The following is a 20,741-nucleotide window of genomic DNA, read 5'->3' as shown; positions in this document are numbered from 1 at the left end:
TGTGAACAGGTGGCAGGGCCCTCCCTGATCTTCAGGGTCCCTCTTAGTCCCTGGGGCCTTCAGTGTGACCCCAAGATGTGACACCGCATCCCCTGGTGGTGTTGTGTCAGTCTGAAGAGTGTTGTCTGGCGCTGAGCACCGTCCTGGACACTGACCAGGCCCAGAGCAGAGCTGGCCATGGTAAATGGCAGGGTAGCTCCAAGTTCAACACAGCCGACTGCTGAGCGGGCCTCCGGTGCGGGGAGTTGCAGCTGCGCGTCTGTTGGATTTGGCCTCTGGGGAAGAGAGGGCTGCTGGCTGGGACCACTCATTTAGAGACACCGGTCCTGAGGCCGAGGCCCATCCCTGACCCTTCCATGGTCCACTCTACCCCTGGACCACCTCACGGGAGACAGGCACAGCCCCTGCCAGCCCATTGTCTTTCTCCCTGGAGGAGGCTGAGCTCTTACCAGCATCCAGGCAGCAGATATTCAAAATCGAAAGCATACAAGGGCCAGTAGGTGTAAATTGCCATCAAAAGCACTCAGTGGTCGTTTTCCAAGTTCACTGAGCTCACCGCTTTCTTTGGCCATCATCACATATGCTGGTTATGCTTTATTATTTGAATTATAAACCCTTTGACCAGAACTTTATATATATATGGATGCATTTTGGAAAAGAGAAGAGCAGGCTAGGACTTTCTCAGAACCACCTTCAGAAGTCACCCTTGCCGCCTGCTGCTCCTTGGTTTCAGTAATACAGATTCATGCTTGTCATCCAGAGCCTTCTGTCAACCCTCCATACGTTGCCTGGAAACTGCCGACTGCGCCGGTGAGCAGCCTTTAGACCTTGGACGAACTCAGGTGGAGCTGCGATGCTGGGCGGCAGGAGTCTATTATTTTGAAGTGGCACCAGCAGGTCATCAGGGAGGCGGCTTTCTGTGGGCTGCACTTGGCGAGGTCTCTCTGGCGGCGGGGCGTGGTCTGCGCACCTGCCAGGTGTGGTCTCCAGCAGGGAGTGCTGAAACTCTGTGGCTGCCACTGGGAGCGGCGGAGCAGGTGCCGGGCTGAAAGGAGGAGCCTTTGGAAGGTCCCAGGAAAGCAGTTCGCTAAACACATCCGGGACCCGCGGCAACATGCTGGGCCTTGAAGAACGGATCAGGAGAAAGCCAGAGCAAGGGAACAAACATGCAGGGGTGGACGTGCCCCCCGGGGCCCTGAGCCCTTGCTTAGATGGGGCAATCGGTGCCCTTTGCCCGCCTCTGCGGGGAGCGCAGGGAGGCAGAGCCCAGGCTTGTTAGTTTCCACCCTCGGCAGCTGGGCAGCGACTCTGCTCAGAGGGAGGACAGAGGGAGGTGGGTGGCGGCTCCAGCTCCACCCTGGGCGTCCACGTGGATGGAGGGAAGGAGGAAGTGCGTGTGTGTCTGAGCGTCCACTGCCCTGTGCTGCACACCTGCCCCGGGGGCCCGCGGGGCCGCAGGAGTTGGCAGAAGCCACGCTTCCTCGGGGCCCCGGGGTGCTGCTCCAGGGACGGGGACGAGGATCTTGATCGGCACCCAGGGGTGACCCCAGGGCGCTGAACCCCTTTGGGGAGGACAGGGAAGGCCCTCTTTTCTCCCAGAGGATGAAAGTGCCGGAGGCCCCCTCCACATTCGCGAAGATGGCTGCCTTTTACCACTGCGTCAGGCCTGAGCCCAGGTGGGCCTCTGAGAGCCGAGGGGTGGTGGGGGAGGCAGAGGGGCAGAGAGGAGGGAGGCCTGGCCGCGACCCCCAAACCCTGGGGCCCAAGAATAGACTTTCTGCGTCTATTGTCCTGTATGACCTCCTTCCTTACAGACATTTTATATATGTTATAGATCTCCTTGAATTGTGTGAATTCTGGAACAAAATAATGATTGTCTCTATTTTCTTTGCGACACATGCATGTATTGAAAGAGAGGGGAGCAGGGAGCTAAGATGAGGGGGGTGAGGAGTGAAAGGAAGGGAGAAGGAGATGGGGAGAGGGCTGGGAGACCGAGTATTTTCCTCTGAACATCCCATGCCTGTAAGGCGGATCCACATGGCACAGTCTGTGTACTTTGGGTAGAGAGAAGGCAGTGGAGGACAAAGTAAAGAACCATTAGAATTATTCTTATAACTGAAGATCAGCACCAAAGGGCATGTTCTTTTTTTTAAGTTAATTTTCTTAATTGAAGTATAGTTGATGTACAGTATTATGTAAGTCACAGGCGTACAATATAGTAATTCACAATTTTTAAAGGTTATACTCCATTTATAGTTATTGTAAAATATTGGCTGTATTCTCCGTGTTGTATAGTATATCCTTTTAGCTTATTTTATACCTAGTAGTTTGTATCTCTTACTCCCCTTCCCCTAAATTGTCCTTCCCCCTTACCTCTCCCCACTGGTAACCACTCGTTTGTTCTCTGTATGTATGAGTCTGCTTCTTTTATGTAACACTCATTAGTTTGTTGTATTTTTTAGATTCTACATGTAAACGATATCATGCAGTATTTGTCTTTCTCTGGCTGACGTATTTCACTTCGTATAATGCCAAAGGGCTTGTTCTTAGCTGGCAGACTCGCTGAGGGCAGTGACCTGCCCAAGTTACTTTGGAGCAGAGGCCAGTGGACCTGCAGAGCCACCTCGCCCTGCTGCAGGTGACCTCATCCTTTGAAAATGTTTGGCCCTTGGTGCATTTTGCTTTGGTAGAGCTATGATGTGGTTGAAACCCATTTGCAAGTATAAGTAAACAAATTGCATGTCTCATATACCAAATGGAAAATTCCAGTGTGGCAGCCTCTGACAATCCAAGTGATGGTCACATCTGCACATTACCTGGGCTGGGTGGACCATCTTGGGAAATGGATATTGCAACTTCAGCAACATACATCTGGTGGTGTGGCGGATGCTGGGGGACCTTGGCATACCATCTACCCCCCAAGCCTCACTTCCTTCTTTTGCTACATAGGGACAGGAACCCACCAACTGAAGGATTCCTTGTGAACACGGGCCTTTGTACTGTGTGAAGCCCTAGGCGTGGAGGTCACCATCATTGTTATTGTTTCATAAAAATCTTTTTCCTTATAATTATTCAACCTCAGTGTCTGATGCTGCCTATTTTGAATGGACCAGAATAGAGCAGTGGTGTGATGTCTCCTCATTAATAGACTTTGGAGCATGACTTCCTTATTAAAAAAACAACAACAACAACTTTAGCTCTGCATCTGCTGTGCTGCAGAAATGCCAATCACATATGGAACATCCTAGATAAATTTAGCCTTAAGAACTTTCTTCATGTCATTATTTTTGGCATAAATGCTTATAAAGGGGGAATTTATTACCTAAATAAACTCATGAAGTTAAAAACAGGCCAGCCTTCGTAAAGCTTCCCCGTGCCCCGGGCTGCGGGTACATTCGTCCCTTGTGGGCAGTGATCAGCACAACTTACAGCTCTCACTCTGAGACTGAAAGTTTCCAGGTTAGACCGCATCTTGACAAGATACCCCAGTGTTAGAATATACTTTCCCAGGGATTGTGCAAATGTAACTTCTGAGGTTGCAAAGTTTGAAGCCCTTATGCTTACCTGTTTTTGAAATGTTGGTTCTGCACACGTCTCTAAAAAATTTGTTTTATTCTAATATCCTAAAAATGTCTAAATTAACATTTTTTAAAATCTCATAAGAAAACATTCATTTCTGGGTGAGTGAAAAACAGGTAACTCCTGTAAAAGCTGTCATGCATCACAGTCTGAGATGTGAGCTTCGTTGAGGAGCATTCATGTAGATGTAGGCTGCATACGTGAACACAGGTTCCTGTGTGTGTGTATACATGTATCAATGTATACATATATACGATATATACATATATGCTGCATTGGGCAGCAATATGCCTTCCCCGCTAAGTAACTTATCAGTGTGCCCATTCACAAGGATTCTGAGTACCACAAAATCAACTGTTACATAAGTTTCAAAAAGTGGTGTAGTTTATCTTACATGAGATACTATTTATATGCTTATAAACTATGCTGTTTTTCTTGTGGATGACTGAATTTGTTTGAATGAAGCTCTGCTGTTTCTCTGCAAAGAAATGGCCCAGCCAGTTGTGGTCCAGTGCCTCATCCTCTCTGGGTCCTCCAACTGTCTCTGCCCAGCCCGTGGCCAGAGGGAAGCCTGAGGATGGAAATAAGGCATCTGGAACAGAGACCTCCTTTGCACCCATATTCCTTGACTCCCAAAGGCTCTGCATGGTTATAGGGCAGGTGATGTCTAAAGGGTGACAGTGGATAAGAAGAACTCAGGCTAAAGAAATGTGACATCGTTTAGCTAAGTCATGGATTTAGAAGGACATCTGTCCTCAAGACATTGGAGTGCTATGTGGTCTTGGGGACTGTGATTGGGTAGTTGATGCTGTGTCATTTTTATCAGGAGGTGAGCCCTTTATCTAACAGGTGTTATAAGTGCCCCTGGTTTGTTCTCTCATTCATTCATTCATCCATTCAGCAATCTTTATTGAGGACCTTCTGTGTGGCAGTACCATGCTGGTACATGCTCCCTATCCTCAGGGAGTTAGTCTTCAAGTTTCACATCCTTAGCCAGACAGGGGATGACTTGCTTCTCTAGGCCAAGCCTAATTTTAGTATTTTAATATGATAATCAATTATAGGTCGCTAGGAAACTGACCGCCCAGTAAGTTCCTTTGCTCCTCTCCCGCTATCCTCTGAGCACTGTGACTCAGTGTCTGAGTTCTCAGCTTTCAGCCCTTCACTCATCTGATTGCTTTCTTTGTTACTCTTTTTAAAAATTGAAATATAGTTGATTTACAATGTTGTGTTAGTTTCTGGTGCATAGCAAAGTGATTCAGTTATACATATGTATATATATATATACACATATGTATATATATTCTTTTCATATTCTTTTCAATTATGATTTATTACAGGATATTGAATATAGTGTGCTATACAGGAGGGTCTTTTTGTTTATCTATTTTATTTATAGTAGTTTGTACCTGCTAATCCCAAACTCCTAATTTATCCCTCCCCCACCCCCTTTCCCCTTTGGTAACCATAAGTCTGTGAGCCTCTTCTATTTCATAAATAAATTCATTTATATCATATTTTAGATTCCACATATAAGTGATATTGCTATTTGTCTTTCTCTTTCCGATTTACTTCACTTAGTATGATAATCTCTAGGTCCATCCATGTTGCTGCAAATGGCATTATTTCATTCTTTTTTATGGCTGCGTAGTATTCTATTGTGTATGTATGTGATATATATATATATTCATCTGTCCATGGACATTTAGGTTGTTTCCATGTCTTGACTATTGTGAATAGTGCTGCTATGAACTTAGGGGTGCATGTATCTTCGAATTAGAATTTTCTCCAGATATATGCCCAGGAATGGGATTGCTGGATCATATGGTAGCTCTATTAGTTTTTTAAGGAACCTCCATGCTGTATTCTGTAGTAGCTGAAGAATTTAGATTCTGCAATTTAGATTCCCACCAACAGTGTAGGAAGGTTCGACCCTTTACTCCACATCCTCTCCGCCATTTGTTATTTGTAGACTACTTAATGGTGGCCATTCTGACTGGTGTGAGGTGGTACCTCATTGTAGTTTTTATTTGCATTTCTCTAGTAATTAGCAATGCTGAGCATTTTTCCATGTGTTTATTGGCCACCTGTGTGTCTTCTTTGGAGAAATGTCTATTTAGGTCTTCTGCCCATTTTTTTGATTAGGTTGTTTGTTTTTTGTTATTAAGTTGTATGAGCTGTTTGTATATTTTGGAACTTAAGCCCTTGTTGGTTGCATCATTTGCAAATATTTTCTCCCAGTCCATAGGTCTTTTCATTTTGTTTATGGTTTCCTTTACTGTGCAAAAGCTTGTAAGTTTGATTAGGTTCCATTTGTTTATCTTTTCTCTTATTGCTATTGTCTTGGAGACTGACCTAAGAAAACACTGATATGATTACTGTCAGAGAATGTTTTGCATATGTTCTCTTCTAGGAGTTTTATGGTGTCATGTCATATTTAAGTCTTTAAACCATTTGAGTTTATTTTTGTGTATGGTGTGAGGGTGTGTTCTAATGTCATTGATTTACATGCAGCTGTTCAGCTTTCCCAACACCACTTGCTAAAGAGACTGTCTTCCCCCATTGTATATTATTGCATCATTTGTCACAGATTAATTGACCATAGGTGTGTGGGTTTATTTCTGGGTGATTCTTTGCTGGCTTTTCTCCTGTATGTCACAGTGGATCTACCCTTTCTCCTCCCTGTCCTTCCTGACAGGTGGATGGAGCAGGTTTTGCACACACACATCAAGGTGTCTACTCTGAAGGGCAGGAGGTCCCCTGGCACTCTGGAGGAGACGTGACCATGGAGAGGTCCAGTGCCAGTGCCCCTGCCACCTTGGGGTGGGAGCAGAAGTCAAGTCTTCTGCTCTTGAGGATAAAAGTATCTATCATGAGGCAGTACAGCTGGCACAATTTTTGAGCAGAGATTTCTCACAGGAACTTTGCAAGCCTTATACATCCCGTTGCCTCAGTAATGTGAAACTTATTTTTCTGTAAAAAGGTACAGGCAGATCCTGGTGTGACTCACTAGAGAACAATAGTCAAGTCACAGTTTATTTTTGTCTTTTTCCCCAAGAAAAGGAAAAATTGATTAAAGGTATAGGGAAGGTAAGCAGTGTTAAATCCATGAAGGGGAACCAGATCACAGAATCATGCCAACAGAGGTGTGATGAAAACTGGTGAGTGGCGGTGAACAAAAGGCTCAGGGCTTCTCACTGTGCACTGTGGGAGGTGCTGGCTCATCCAGTCAGACCCCTGGGGGACGTGGAAGTGAAGCTGATACCTGAGGCTGAGTGGGAGCTGATAAGAAGGAAGTGGTGCATGAGAGCAGGGAAGAGCATTCAAGCAGAGGGAACAACATCTGCAGAGGTCCTGGGCTGGAAGGAAGTGAAGTCTGGGGGACAGAGAGAGCAGGGCAGGCACATTGGTGCTGGTCGTGTACAGGGTGTCTGTTTAAAATCCAGACGATCTGCTCGTCTCGTCCACATTTAGATTTACCCACTTGTATACTGCCCTCCATTCCTGCCCACACCTCCAAGCGTCCATCTGAGATCATATCCTTCTTCCCTTAATATCTGCCTTACCATGGGATTGGTAGAGACACATTGTATCATGTCTTCTTTTTCCAAAAATGTCTTTATTTCACCTTTTTTTCTGCTCACCCTTTTTTTCCAGCAGCTTTATTGGCGTGTAATTTACATACCATAAAGTTCACCTGTTAGGAGTGTGCAGTCTGTAGGTTTTAGGGTATTTACAGAGTTGTGCAACTATGAACATAATCTAATTTGAGAATATATTCATCTCCCTGCAAAGAAACCTTGTGCCCATTAGCTGTCACTTCCATTCTACCTCCCCACCTAGCACCCCACTCCCCAACCCTAGACGAACACTAATTAATGTCTTTCTCTGTGGATTTGCCTGTTCAGGGTTTTATATAAATGGAATCATTCAGTATGTGACCTTTTGTGTCTGGCTTCTTTCACTCAGCGTATTGTGTTCATGGTTAATTCATATTGTAGCATGTATCAGTGCTTCATTCCTTTTTATGGCTGAATAATATTCCATTATATATATGTACCATATTTTAAATTTAGTCATCAACTGTTGGGCTGTTTCCACTTTTTGATTGTTATAATTTATTTATTATTATATATATAATTATATTATATAATTATTTATTAATGCTGAACATTGGTGTGTACATTGTTGAGTGCATTTTTCCCATTTTTTTATTGCTGAAAAATACACATAACAAAATTTACCATCTTAACCATTTTTAAGTGTATAGTTCAGTGGTATTAAGTACATCCATCTTCTTGTGAAACCATCACCACCATCCACCTCCAGAACTCTTTTCATCTTGCAAAACGGAAACTCTGTACTCATTAAACTACCCCACCCCCCATCTTCCCCTAGCCCCTGGCAACCATCATTCTGCTTTCTTTTTTTTAAAGGACTTTTATTGAGATATAATTGACCCACAGTAAACTGCATATGTTTAAAGTGTACAATTTGATATTTTTTTTCTTAGTAATGTATATATGGCAATCCCAGTCTCCTAATTCATCCCACCCTAACCCTCCCCGTTTTACGGCCTTGGTGTCCATATGTTTGTTCTCTATATCTTTGTCTGTATTTCTGCCTTGCAAACCAGTTGATCTGTACCATTTTTCTAGATTCTGCATATGTGCATTAATATACGATATTTGTTTTCCTCTTTCTAACTTACTTCACTCTGTATGACAGTCTCTTGGTCCATCCATGTCTCTACAAATGTCCCAATTTCGTTCCTTTTTATGGCTGAGTAATATTCCATTGTATGTATGTACCACATCTTCTTTATCTATTCATCTGTTGATAGACATTTAGGTTGCTTCCATGACCTGGCTATTGTAAATAGTGCTGTGGTGAACATTGGGCTGCATGTGTCTTTTTGAGTTATGGTTTTCTCTGGGTATATGCCCAGGAGTGAGATTGCTGGATCATATGGTAATTCCATCTTTATTTTTTCAAGGAACCTCCGTACTTTTCTCCATAGTGGCTGTACCAATTTACATTCCCACCAACAGTGCAAGAGCCTTCCCTTTTCTCCACACCCTCTCCAGCATTTGTTGTTTGTAGATTTTCTGAGGATGCCCATTCTAACCAGTGTGAGGTGATACCTCATTGTCGTTTTGATTTGCATTTCTCTAATAATGAGTGATGTTGAGCAGCTTTTCATGTGCCTCTTGGCCATCTGTGTCTTCTTTGGAGAAACGCCTGTTTAGGTCTTTCGCCCAATTTTTTTTTTTTAATTGAGCTGCATGAACTGTTTATATATTTTGGAGATTAATCCTTTGTCTGTTGATTTGTTTGCAAATATTTTCTCCCTTTCTGAGGGTTGTCTTTTTGTCTTGCTTATAGTTTCCTTAGCTATGCAAAAGCTTTGAAGTTTCATTAGGTCCCACTTATTTATTTTTGTTTTTATTTCCATTACTTTAGGAGGTGGGTCAAAAAAAGATCTTGCTGTGATTTATGTCAAAGAGTGTTCTATGTTTTCCTCTAAGAATTTTATATTGTCTGGCCTTACATTTAGGTGTTTAATCCATTTTGAGTTTATTTCTGTGTATGTTGTTAGGAAGTGTTCTAATTTCATTCTTTTACATGTAGCTGTCCAGTTTTCCCAGCACCACTTATTGAAAAGGCTGTCTTTTCTCCATTGTATATCCTTGCCTTCTTTGTCATAGATTAGTTGACCATAGGTGCGTGGGTTTATCTCTGGGCTTTCTAATCTATTCTGTTGATCTGTATTTCTGTTTTTGTGCCAGTACCATACTGTCTTGATTACTGTAGCTTTGTAGTATAGTCTGAAGTCAGAGAATCTGTTTCCTCCACCTCTGTTTTGTTTTCTTTTTTTTTCTCAAGGTTGCGTTGGCTATTCGGGGTCTTTTGTATCTCCGTGCAAATTTTAGGATTTTTTGTTCTAGTTGTGTAAAAAATGCCATTGGTAATTTGATCGGGATTGCATTGAATCTGTAGGTTGCTTTGGGTAGTATATTCATTTTCACAATATTGATTCTTCCCATCCAAGAACAGGGTATATCTCTTCATCTGTTTGTGTCATCTTTGATTTCTTTTATCAGTGTCTTATAATTTTCTGAGTACAGGTCTTTTACCTCCTTAGGTAGGTTTATTCCTAGATATTTTATTCTTTCTGTTGCAGTGGTGAATGGGACTATTCCCTTAATTTCTGTTTCTGATGTTTTGTTTTTAGTGTATAGGAATACAAGAGATTTCTCTGTGTTAATTTTGTATCCTGCAACTTTAACAAATTCATTGATGAGCTCAAGTAGTCTTCTGGTGGCATCTTGAGGATTTTCTATGTATAATATCATGTCATCTGCAAACAGTGACAGTTTTACTTCTTTTCCAATTTGGATTCCTTTTATTTCTTTTTCTTCTCTGATTGCTGTGACAAAGACTTCCAAAACTATGTTGAATAGTAGTGGGGAGAGTGGACATCCTTGTCTTGTTCCTGATCTTAGAAGGAATGCTTTTAGCTTTTCACCATTGAGAATAATGTTTGCTGTGGGTTTGTCATATATGGCCTTTATTATGTTGAGGTAGGTTCCCTCTATGCCCACTTTCTGGAGAGTTTTTAATCATAAATGGGTGTTGAATTTTGTCAAAAGCTTTTTCTGCATCTATTGAGATGATCATGTGGTTTTTATCCTTCAGTTTGTTAATATGGTGTGTCACATTGATTTGCATATGTATTATTTATTTATTTATTTATTTATTTTTTATTGGCTGCGTTGGGTCTTCGTTGCTGCACGTGGGCTTTCTGTAGTTGCAAAGAGCAGGGGTTACTCTTCAGATTTGCGTATATTAAAGGACCCTTGCATCCTTGGGACAAATCCCACTTGATCATGGTGTATGAACCTTTCAATATGTTGTTGGATTCTGTTGGCTAGTATTTTGTTGAGGATTTTTCCATCTAAATTTGTCAGTGATATTAGTCTTTAATTTTCTTTTTTTGTAGTGTCTTTGTCTGGTTTTGGTATCAGGGTGATGGTGGCCTCATAGAATGAGTTTGGGAGTATTCCTTCCTCTGCAGATTTTGGAAGCTTTTGAGAAGGGTGGTTGTTAGCTCTTCTCTAAATGTTTGATAGAATTCACCTATGAAACCATCTGGTCCTGGACTTTTGTTTGTTGGGAGGTTTTTAATCACAGTTTCAATTTCATTACTTGTGATTGGTCTGTTCATATTTTCTACTTCTTCCTGATTCAGTCTTTCTAAGAATTTGTCCATTTCTTCCAAGTTGTCCATTTTATTGGCATATAGTTGCTTGTAGTAGTCTCTTATGATGCTTTTTATTTCTGTGGTGTCCATTGTAACTTCTCCTGTTTCATTTCTAATTTTATTGATTTGAGTCCTTTCTCTTTTTCTTGATGAGTCTAGCTAAAGGTTTATTAATTTTGTGTATCTTCTCAAAGAACTAGCTTTTAGTTTTATTGATCTTTGCTATTGCTTTCTTTGTTTCTATTTCATTTATTTCTGCTCTGATCTTTGTGATTTCTTTCCTTCTACTAACTTTGGGTTTTGCTTGTTCTTCTTTCTCTAGTTTCTTTAGGTGTAAGGTTAGATTGTTTACTTGGGATTGTTCTCATTTCTTGAGGTAGGATTGTATTGCTATAAACTTCTCTCTTAAAACTGCTTTTGCTGCATCCCATAGGTTTTGGATTGCTGTGTTTTCCTTGTCATTTGTCTCTAGGTATTTTTTGATTTCCTCTTTGATTTCTTCAGTGATCTGTTGGTTATTCAGTAGTGTATTGTTTAGCCTCCATGTGTTTGTGCTTTTTACAGTTTTTTTTACCCCTGTAATTGATTTCTAATCTCATAGCGTTGTGGTCAGAAAAGATGCTTGATATGATTCCATTTTTTTTATTATTATTTTTGGGTGGGTACACCAAGTTCAGTCATCTGTTTTTATACACATATCCCCATATTCCCTCCCTCCCTTGACTCCCCCCCCCACCCTCCCTCGAGTCCCCCTCACCCTCCCCATCCCAGTCCTCTAAGGCATCTTCCATCCTTGAGTTGAACTCCCTTTGTTATACAACAACTTCCCACGGACTATCTGTTTTACAGTTGGTAGTATATATATGTCTGTGCTACTCTCTCGCTTCATCTCAGCTTCCCCTTCACCCCCAGCCCCCTCTGAAACCTCGAGTTCTCCAGTCCATTCTCTGCACCTGCATCCTTGTTCTTGTCACTGAGTTCATCAGTACCATTGTTAGATTCCGTATATGTGAGTTAGCATACAATATTTGTCTTTCTCTTTCTGACTTACTTCACTCTGTATGACAGACTCTAGGTCTATCCACCTTATTATATATAGCTCCATCTCATCCCTTTTTATAGCTGAGTAATATTCCATTGTATATATATGCCACATCTTCTTTATCCATTCATTTGTTGATGGGCATTTAGCAACTCGAGGATGGAAGATGCCTTAGAGGACTGGGACGGGGAGGGTGGGGGGGACTCGAGGGAGGGTAGGGGGGGAGTCGAGGGAGGGAGGGAATATGGGGATATGTGTTTTCTTAAATTTTCTTAAATTTACTGAGGCTAGATTTGTGACCCAAGATATGATCTATCCTGGAGAATGTTCCATGTGCACTTGAGAAGAAAGTGTAATCTGCTGTTTTCGGATGTAATGTCCTATAAATATCAATTAAATCTGTCTGGTCTATTGTGTCATTTAAAGCTTGTGTTTCCTTATTAATTGTCTGTCTGGATGACCTGTCCATTGGTATAAGTGGAATGTTAAAGTCCCCCACTATTATTGTGTTACTGTTGATTTCCTCTTTTATAGTTGTTAGCATTTGCCTTATATATTGAGGTGCTCCTATGTTGGGTGCATATATATTTACAATTGTTATATCTTCTTTTTGGATTGATCCTTTGATCATTATGTAGTGTCCTTCCTTGTCTCTTGCAACATTCTTTATTTTAAAGTCTATTTTATCAGATACAAGTATCGCTGCTCCAGCTTTCTTTTGATTCCCTTTTGCATGGAATATCTTTTTCCATCCCCTCACTTTCAGTCTGTATGCGTGCCTAGGTCTGAAGTTAGTCTCTTGTAGACAGCATATATATGAGTCTTGTTTTTGTATCCATTCAGCCAGTCTGTGTCTTGTTTGGAGCATTTAATCCATTTACATTCAAGGTAATTATCGATATGTATGTTCCTGTTACCATTTTCTTAATTGTTTTGGGTTTGTTTTTGTAGGTCCTTTTCTTCTTTTGTATTTCCCACTTAGAGAAGTTCCTTCAGCATTTGTTATAGGGCTGGTTTGGTGGTGCCAAACTCTCTTAGCTGTTGCTTGTCTGTACAGCTTTTGATTTCTCTGTTGAATCTTGCTGGATTCAAATGAGATCCTTGGTGGGTGAAGTATTCTTTGTTGTAGCTTCTTCCCTTTCATCACTTTAAATATCTCATGCCACTCCCTTCTGGCTTGTAGAGTTTCTGCTGAGAAATCAGCTGTTAACCTTATGGGAGTTCCCTTGTATGTTATTTGTCATTTTTCCCTTGTTGCTTTTAATAATTTTTCTTTGTCTTTACTTTTTGTCAGTTTGACTACTGTGTGTCTCGGCATGTTTCTCCTTGGTTTTATCCTGCCTGGGACTCTCTGTGCTTCCTGCACTTGGGTGGCTATTTCCTTTCCCCATGTTAGGGACGTTTTCGACAGTAATCTCTTCAAAAACATTCTCAGGTCCTTTCTCTTTCTCTTCTCCTTCTGGAACCCCTAGAATGCGAATGTCAGTGCATTTAATGTTGTCCCAGAGATCTCTTAGGTTGTCTTCATTTCTTTTCATTCTTTTTTCCTTATTCTGTTCTGCAGCAGTGATTTCCACCATTCTGTCTTCCAGGTCACTTATCCATTCTTTTGCCTCAGTTATTCTGCTATTGATTCCTTCTAGTGTATTTTTCATTTCAGTTATTGTATTGTTCATCTCTGTTTGTTTGTTCTTTAATTCTTCTAGGTCTATGTTAAACATTTCTTGCATCTTCTCTATTCTTTTTCCAAGGTCCTGGGTCATCTTCACTATTGTTATTCTGAATTATTTTCTGGAAGGTTGCCTATCTCTACTTCATTTATTTGCTTTTCTGGGGTTTTATCTTGGTTCCTTCATCTGGTACAAAGTCTTCTGCCTTTTCATTTTGTCTGTCTTTCTGTGGCTGTGGTTTTTGTTCCGTGGGCTGCAGGATTATGGTTCTCACTACTGCTGTCTGCCCTCTGGTGGATGAGGCTATCTAAGAGGCTTGTGCATGCTTTCTGATGGGAGGGATTGGTGGTGGGTAGAGCTGGGTGTTGCTTTGGTGGGCAGAGCTCAGTAAAACTTTAATCCACTTGTCTGCTGCTAGGTGGGGCTGAGTTCCATCTCTGTTTGTTGTTTGGCCTGAGAGGACCCAGCACTGGTGCTTACAAGCTTTTTGGTGAGGCTAATGGTGGACTCTGGAAGGGCTCAGACCAATGAGTACTTCCCAGAACTTCTACTGCCAGTGTCCTTGGCCCCATGGTGAGCCACAGCCCCCTCCTGCCTCTGTAGGAGACCCTCCAACATTAGCAGGTAGGTCTGGTTCAGTCTCTTATGAGGTCACTGCTCCTTCCCCCTGAGACCTAGTACACACACTACTTTGTGCTCCACACTACTCCAGGAGTGGAGTCTCTGTTTCCCCCAGTCCTGTGGAAGTCCTGCAATCCAATCCTGCTAGCCTTCAAAGTCTGATTCTCTGGGGATTCCTCCTCCTGTTGTTGGACCCCCAGGTTGGGAAACCTGACATGGGGCTCTGAATCCTCACTCCAGTGGGTAGACTTCTGTGGTATAGTGTTCTTCAGTTTGTGAGTCGCCCACCCAGTGGTTATGGGATTTGATTTTATCATGAGTGCGCCCCTCTTACCATCTCATTGTGACTTCTCCTTTGTCTTTGGATATTGGATATCTTTTTTGGTGAGTTCCAGTGTTGACGATTGTTCCTGTCAATGATTGTTCAGCAGTTAGTTGTGATTCTGATGCTCTTGCAGGAGGGAGTGAGCACATGTCCTTCTACTCCACCATCTTGAACCAATCTCTCTGTACAATATATCCTTGTAGCTTATTTGATACCTAATAGTTTGTACCTCTTAATCCCCTACCCCGATATTGCCCCTCCCTGTTTCTGTACTGGTAATCATTTATTTGTTCTCTATATCTGTGAGTCTGCTTCTTTTTTTTAATATTCACTAGTTTGATGTGTTTTTAGATTCCCCATGTAAGTGGTATCATACAGTGTCTTTCTCTGGCTTTCACTTAGCATAATGCCCTCCAAGTCCATCCATGTTGCTGCAAATGGCAAAGTTTCATTCTTTTTTATGGCTGAGAAGTATTCCATTGTGTATATATACCACATCTTCTTTATGCATTTTCAAATTATGGCTTCAAATTACTGTCTAGTTCCCTTTCATTCCAACCTGCAGGATTCCCTTGAACATTTCTCACAGGTGTAGTGGTAACAAACTCCCTCAGCTTTTTTTTTTTTTTTGGATAAATTTATTTACTTATTTATTTATTTTTTTACTTATTGACTGCTTTGGGTCTTCATTGCTGCAAACAGGCTTTCTTTAGTTGCAGAGAGCAGGGGCTACACTTTGTTGCAGTGTGCGGGCTTATTGTGGTGGCTTCTCTTGTTGCAGAGCACAGACTCTAGGCGTACAATCTTCAGTAGTTGCAGCACATGGGCCAGTATTTGTGGCTTACAGGCTCCAGAGCACAGGCTCAGTAGTTGTGGCACATGGACTTAGTTGCTCCGCGGCATGTAGGATCTTCCTGGAGCAGGGATCAAACCCGTGTCCCCTGCATTGGCAGGTGGATTCTTAACCACTGTGCCACCAGGGAAGCCCCTCCCTCAGCTTTTATCTATCTGCAGATGCCTTAATTTCTCCCTTACTTTTGAAGGACAGCTTCGCCAAGTATAGTGTTCTTGGTTGACATTTTTTTTCCTTTTAGCACTTTGAATATATTGGCCTCCTGCCTTCTACCCTCCAGAGTTTTGGATGAGAAATCTGCTGATAATCTTATTGAGGATTCCTCGTATGTGATGACTTGCTTCTCTCTTGTTGCTTTCAAGATTCTTTATCTTTGGCTCTCAGCAGTTTAATAATAATGTATCTCAATTCATTGAGCTCCTTAGATGTTTATATTTGTGTCTTTCATCGAATTTGGGAAGTTTAGGGTATTATTTTTTCAAATATTCTTTCTGCCTGTTTTCTTCCCCCACTTCCTTCTGGGACTCCTACAATGTGTATTTTAATCCACTTGATGGTGTCCCACATGTCCCTTATGCTCTGTTCACTTTACTTCAATCTTTTTTCTTTCTATTCCTCACACTCAATAATTTCCATGTCCTATCTTCAAGTTTTCTGATAGTTTCTTCTGCTTGCTGAAATCTGCCTTTGAAATCCTCTAATGAATCTTTCATTCCAGTTATATTTCACTTATTATTTTTAGCTCCAGGTAGTTTTTGCTTCCTTTTTTAGGTTTTCTGCCTTTTTAGTGATATTTCTGTTTTGTTCATGCATTATTTTCTTCACTTTCTCCACTCCTTTAGTTTTCTGAGCATCAAGAGAGTTGTTTTAAAGTCTTTGTCTAGTAGATTTGCCACCAGATCTTTTTCAGGGATAGATTCAAAACTGGACATTTGCATCTAATAATGTGGTAACTCTGAAAATCAGATTCTACCCCTTCCTCTGGGTTTGCTAGGCTTTATTTTTGTACTAAGGATCAGCCTGACGTGTAATCTTAAGGTCTTCTCAGGTCTTTCCTAAGCCTGAGAGGGGCATATGTAGTAACTTTCTTGTTTGCCTCATATATACAGTTTGCTTTTGAATGGCCCCAGTATTTAATGTTTGGTTCCCAAAAGGAGAAAGGAGAAAACTGAAGTGGGAGTGGGGAAATGGGGCACCAGCCCAGCCCTTTAAATCTCTTGGAAGTTAGTACAGCTAGAAGGGGAGTGGGGGCTTGCAACAGTAGGGGGTGGTGCAACAACAGTGGTGACCCACCTCTTTGTCTGCAACTCTGTCATCATAAGCATTAATCGCAGCACAGATCCCCAGTATTTGGAGAGCAGGGTCTTTTTTGCTCACCCTGGGTCCTTCAGGCTGTGTGCAAGCTGCTCCAGGAACAGATGCATGGCTGCCTGTTCGGAGGGTAGGGAGTGGGGGTGAGTAGATGCTATTGAGCTAAGAGCTGAAATTGACTGAAATTAACTGCAATTTACATACCAACCTTCCTCTAGAAGTTGCAAGCCTTAAATGGACTCCAAAATAGTTACATTAAACAAACTCTGCCAGTGTGGTTGTTGTCTAGGTGGGAGACAGATTCCTGGTGCCTCCTACTTCACTGTATTCCTAGAATCTTCCATAGACATATGTGTTTATATCTCTAGGGTAAATACCTAGGAATGGAATTGCCAGACTGCATGGTATCTTTATGTTTTGTGGGTTTTTTTTTTTTTTTGAGGAACTGTTTTCCAAAGTGGCTAAAACATTTTGCATTTCCATTAGAAATGAATCAGTGTTCCAATTTCTTCATGTCCTTGCAAACACTTGTTATTGTCTGTTCCTCTGATTAGAGCCATTCTAGTGAGTGTGAAGTTGTATCTCACTTTGGTTTGCATTTGCAATTCCCTGATGACTAATTATGTTGAACATCTTTTCATATGCTTATTGGCCATTTGTTTAACTTTCTTGTACAAGTATCTGTTTAAATCTTTCATCTATTTTAAAATGGGTGTCTTTTCTTATTGAGTTATAAGAATTATTTATATATTGTGGGTGCAAATCCCTTACCAGATATATGATTTCCACTATTTTCCCATCTATGAGCTGCCTTTACACTTTCTTGATAGATAGGTTTGAAACAAAAAGTTTATACTTTTGATAAAGTCCAACTTATCTGTCTTCCCTTTTGGTGTTTGCATCTGAGTAATCATTGCCTAACCCAAGATCACAAATTTATTCTAATGTTTTCTTGTAAGAGTTTTGTAGGTTTAGAACTTACATTTAAGTCTATGATCCACTGTGAGGTGATTTTTATGTATAGTTGTGAGGTAGGAGTATAAATTATATTTTAGATGTGAATGTCCAGTTGTTCCAGCATTTGTTGAAAAGGCTAATTCTTCCCACACTGAATTATCTTGGCACCCATGTTGAAAATCAATTGGCCATAAATATATTTTATTTCTGGACCCTGAATTCTGTTAATCTGTATGTCTATCTCTATGCCAGTACCCTGCATTCTTGATTGCTGTAAATTTGTAGTCAATGTTGAAACTGAGAAGTGCGAGTCCTCCATCTCTGTTCTTCTCTTTCAAGATTGTTTTGGGTCTTTTGTATTTCCATGCAAATTTTCAGATCAACTTGTCAATTTCTGCAAAAAAGCCAGCTGGGATTTTGATAGGGAATGCATTGAATCTGTGTATCAATTTGGGGAGTATTGTTGTCCTACACATATTAAGTTTTTGATCTGTGAACACAGGATAGCTTTCCACTTATTTATGTCTTCTTTAATTTCTTTCAACAATGTTTTATAGTTTTCAGAGTACAAGTATTCCACCTCCTTGGTTAAATTTATTCCTGAGTAGTTTATTCTTTTGTATGCTATTGTAAATGGAATTATTTTCTGAACTTCACTTTCGGATTGCTTACTGCTGGTAAGAGAACAGTGGATGTGACGAGCATAGAAACTCACAGCCTTGTAAGTGAGGGGAGTGGTTGGAAGACACCTAACAAACAAGTTGCTGTTGACAACCATGGTGAGCTTTATGAAGACAGGAACAGGGGCTGAGAAAGAATACCACAGAGATGTGAACGTGGCCTGGAGGGTGGTGTGGAGTGAGTGGGTCTGTAGGGGTGAACACTAAGGCTTTTGTATGTAATTATGGGCTTGGAGGTATGTAATCAGGTTACAGATATTTTTATTTGCACTGTGTAAATAAGTTTAATGGATGGGTACCTTTAAAATACCGTATTAAAGTCTGCTCTCATTCTTCACATGGATAAACTTCTGTAAAATTTTTCAGTATAAGCTGCAACTAATGATGGAATTCTGCCAGAAGCTGTGGAGAAGCCCGTGGTGAGTTACCGTTCAGAGAGAGGCAGTGGCGCAGCCCCTACGAGGATCCTTCTTTGGATCCAGGGCTCCCCTGGATCCTGTAAGCACCCAGATGCACACTGATGTGTGCTGTGCAGAGGGGCCTGGAGGCTCAGCACCCTTTTGAGTTAATTAGAACCCCTGAAAAGCCCCCCTCAGGTCCAATTTAAAGAACAAGTTTTCCTGTACTTGGACTTAAGCTGTCGGAGCAACAAGTGGAAGGGTGGAGGGCAGAAGCTGGTTGAGGGGGCGTTGGGGCCACTTGACTTGAACTTTGGGTTCCAGCAAGAAGCAAAAGGAATGATGGGATATACTGGGTATTTGCCATATTGCCTTTCTTTTTTTTTTTTAAATAAATTTATTTATTTGTTTATTTATGGCTGCATTGGGTCTACGTTGCTGTGTACAGGCTTTTCTCTAGTTGTGGAGAGCAGGGGCTGCTCTTCGTTGCTGTGTGTGGGCTTCTCATTGCAGTGGCCTCTCTTTCTGCAGGCATGTAGGCTTCAGTTGTGGCACACAGACCCAGCAGCTGTGGCTCACGGGCTCTAGAGCACAGGCTCAGTAGTTGTGGCACATGGGCTTAGTTGCTCTCTGGCATGTGGGATCTTCCCGGACCAGGGAACAAACCTGTGCCCCCGTACTGGCAGGCGGATTCTTAACTACTGCGCCACCAGGGAGGTCCCACATTGACTTTCTAATTATGGTTTTCTTCTGACTTTTTCTTGAATTTTCCTTGGGTAGGGGAACATGTATTCTGCAGGGCAAGTTATTGGGCTCAACAGAGAAGACGTTCCCTTGTAACAGCTGTGGAGTGTTTGCACCTGGAGCATCCAAGTGAAGGGCTGGTTTTCCATCTGCACACCCTGCAGTCTCAGGGGGCGGGCGTTCCTCCATGGCCTGGAATATATTTTTATCTGTTACTTGACAGCAGTTTCATTCATGGTGCATCTGGCTGTGGAGCATCGGGAAGATCGGGGGTCATCTAGAAGTCCAGGTGTCTTGATCTTTGATCCTGGTGGCTCTAAAGCGAGCCATTTGCACAAGGAGACTGTGCTTTCATAAGAAGAATGCACAGTCTAAAGGGCGTGCCAGTCGTGTGTGTTCTTGTCTGCGATTGTGCAGAGGTGTGAGCCCATGGTAAGAAATGAGATGCAGAAACCGACAGCTCTTCTCAGCAGCTACTTATATGTGCTATGTTCTCAGTCCCATTTAATTAAAGTGTTATTGCTCCAGGACCGCCTCACTTCTAAGACTTTCCCTTTTCCTCTGCACTACATCACACTCCTCTTAGTAAGAAGATGTTTAGAATGTAAAACATGAGCAGGTTTTCAAACCTTCCACGTGGGGAAAGACTGACTTGTCGTCCCTTTGTCTTTGTGGCAACTTCTGCTTCCGAGTATGTGTCTATTAGCAGCTTTGGCATCTGGTGCTGCTCTCTCTCCCCACCGCGAGAACGTACCTTCCAGCAAGGTGAGGACCGGGCCAGCCTCTTGGGTCTCCCGCCCACCCTCCCACCTGCTCCTGAGCCCTCTGCCCTGTGCACAGGGCTTTATCACAGCCACATCGTTCAACCCAGGGAGAAGCGTGTCTGAGTTCCTGGGTCTACTTCACACTCAGCAGGATGGGCATCTTCCTGCATGCCCACACCCCACAGCTTGTGCACACACTCACATACACTTTCACGTTCTGAGCACTTCCCAGCAAGGAATATTTTATAGAATGTGCAGAGGTGGACATTTTGAAAGTAACATCATGGTTTCTCATGAGTGTTAGTTGATATATCATGACAGCCTCAATGCCCCCCCCCCAACCTCCCTGAGCCTAAGATGCCCTGTCAGACCCAATGGATGGTCTCCTGGGGCTCCTTCAGCCTCTGGGCCTGGGCTGATCCTGGACAGGGGCTGCCTGGCAGGCAGAGCCATTTCCTTGGGAGATTGGTGTCCTTTGGATTTCCTACCCTCCCTTAAGCTTCTATGGGCACAGCTTGGGATGCTCCACTCCT

General features: G+C 42.2%; 1 protein-coding gene across 5 annotated transcripts in view; it reads left to right on the top strand.

The window, feature by feature from the left end:
• The window catches only part of CRACDL (CRACD like), a 144,016-nt gene that overhangs the window by 59,043 nt on the left and 64,232 nt on the right, over positions 1-20,741 (top strand). The window contains exon 1 of one of the 5 annotated variants that reach the window (XM_057743318.1): positions 1,442-1,676. The exons of the other annotated variants lie outside the window; for them this stretch is intronic. Within the exon in view, the coding sequence (XP_057599301.1) occupies positions 1,603-1,676 (74 nt within the window). The 5' untranslated portion in view covers positions 1,442-1,602. Of the gene's footprint in view, positions 1-1,441; positions 1,677-20,741 lie in introns of those variants that run through there. 5 annotated transcript variants of the gene reach the window in all.

Source organism: Hippopotamus amphibius, chromosome 7 (genome assembly GCF_030028045.1).
Source record: "Hippopotamus amphibius kiboko isolate mHipAmp2 chromosome 7, mHipAmp2.hap2, whole genome shotgun sequence".
Lineage (NCBI taxonomy): Eukaryota > Metazoa > Chordata > Mammalia > Artiodactyla > Hippopotamidae > Hippopotamus > Hippopotamus amphibius.
Note: the sequence above shows the minus strand (reverse complement) of the source record. Positions and strands in the feature narration are given on the sequence as shown.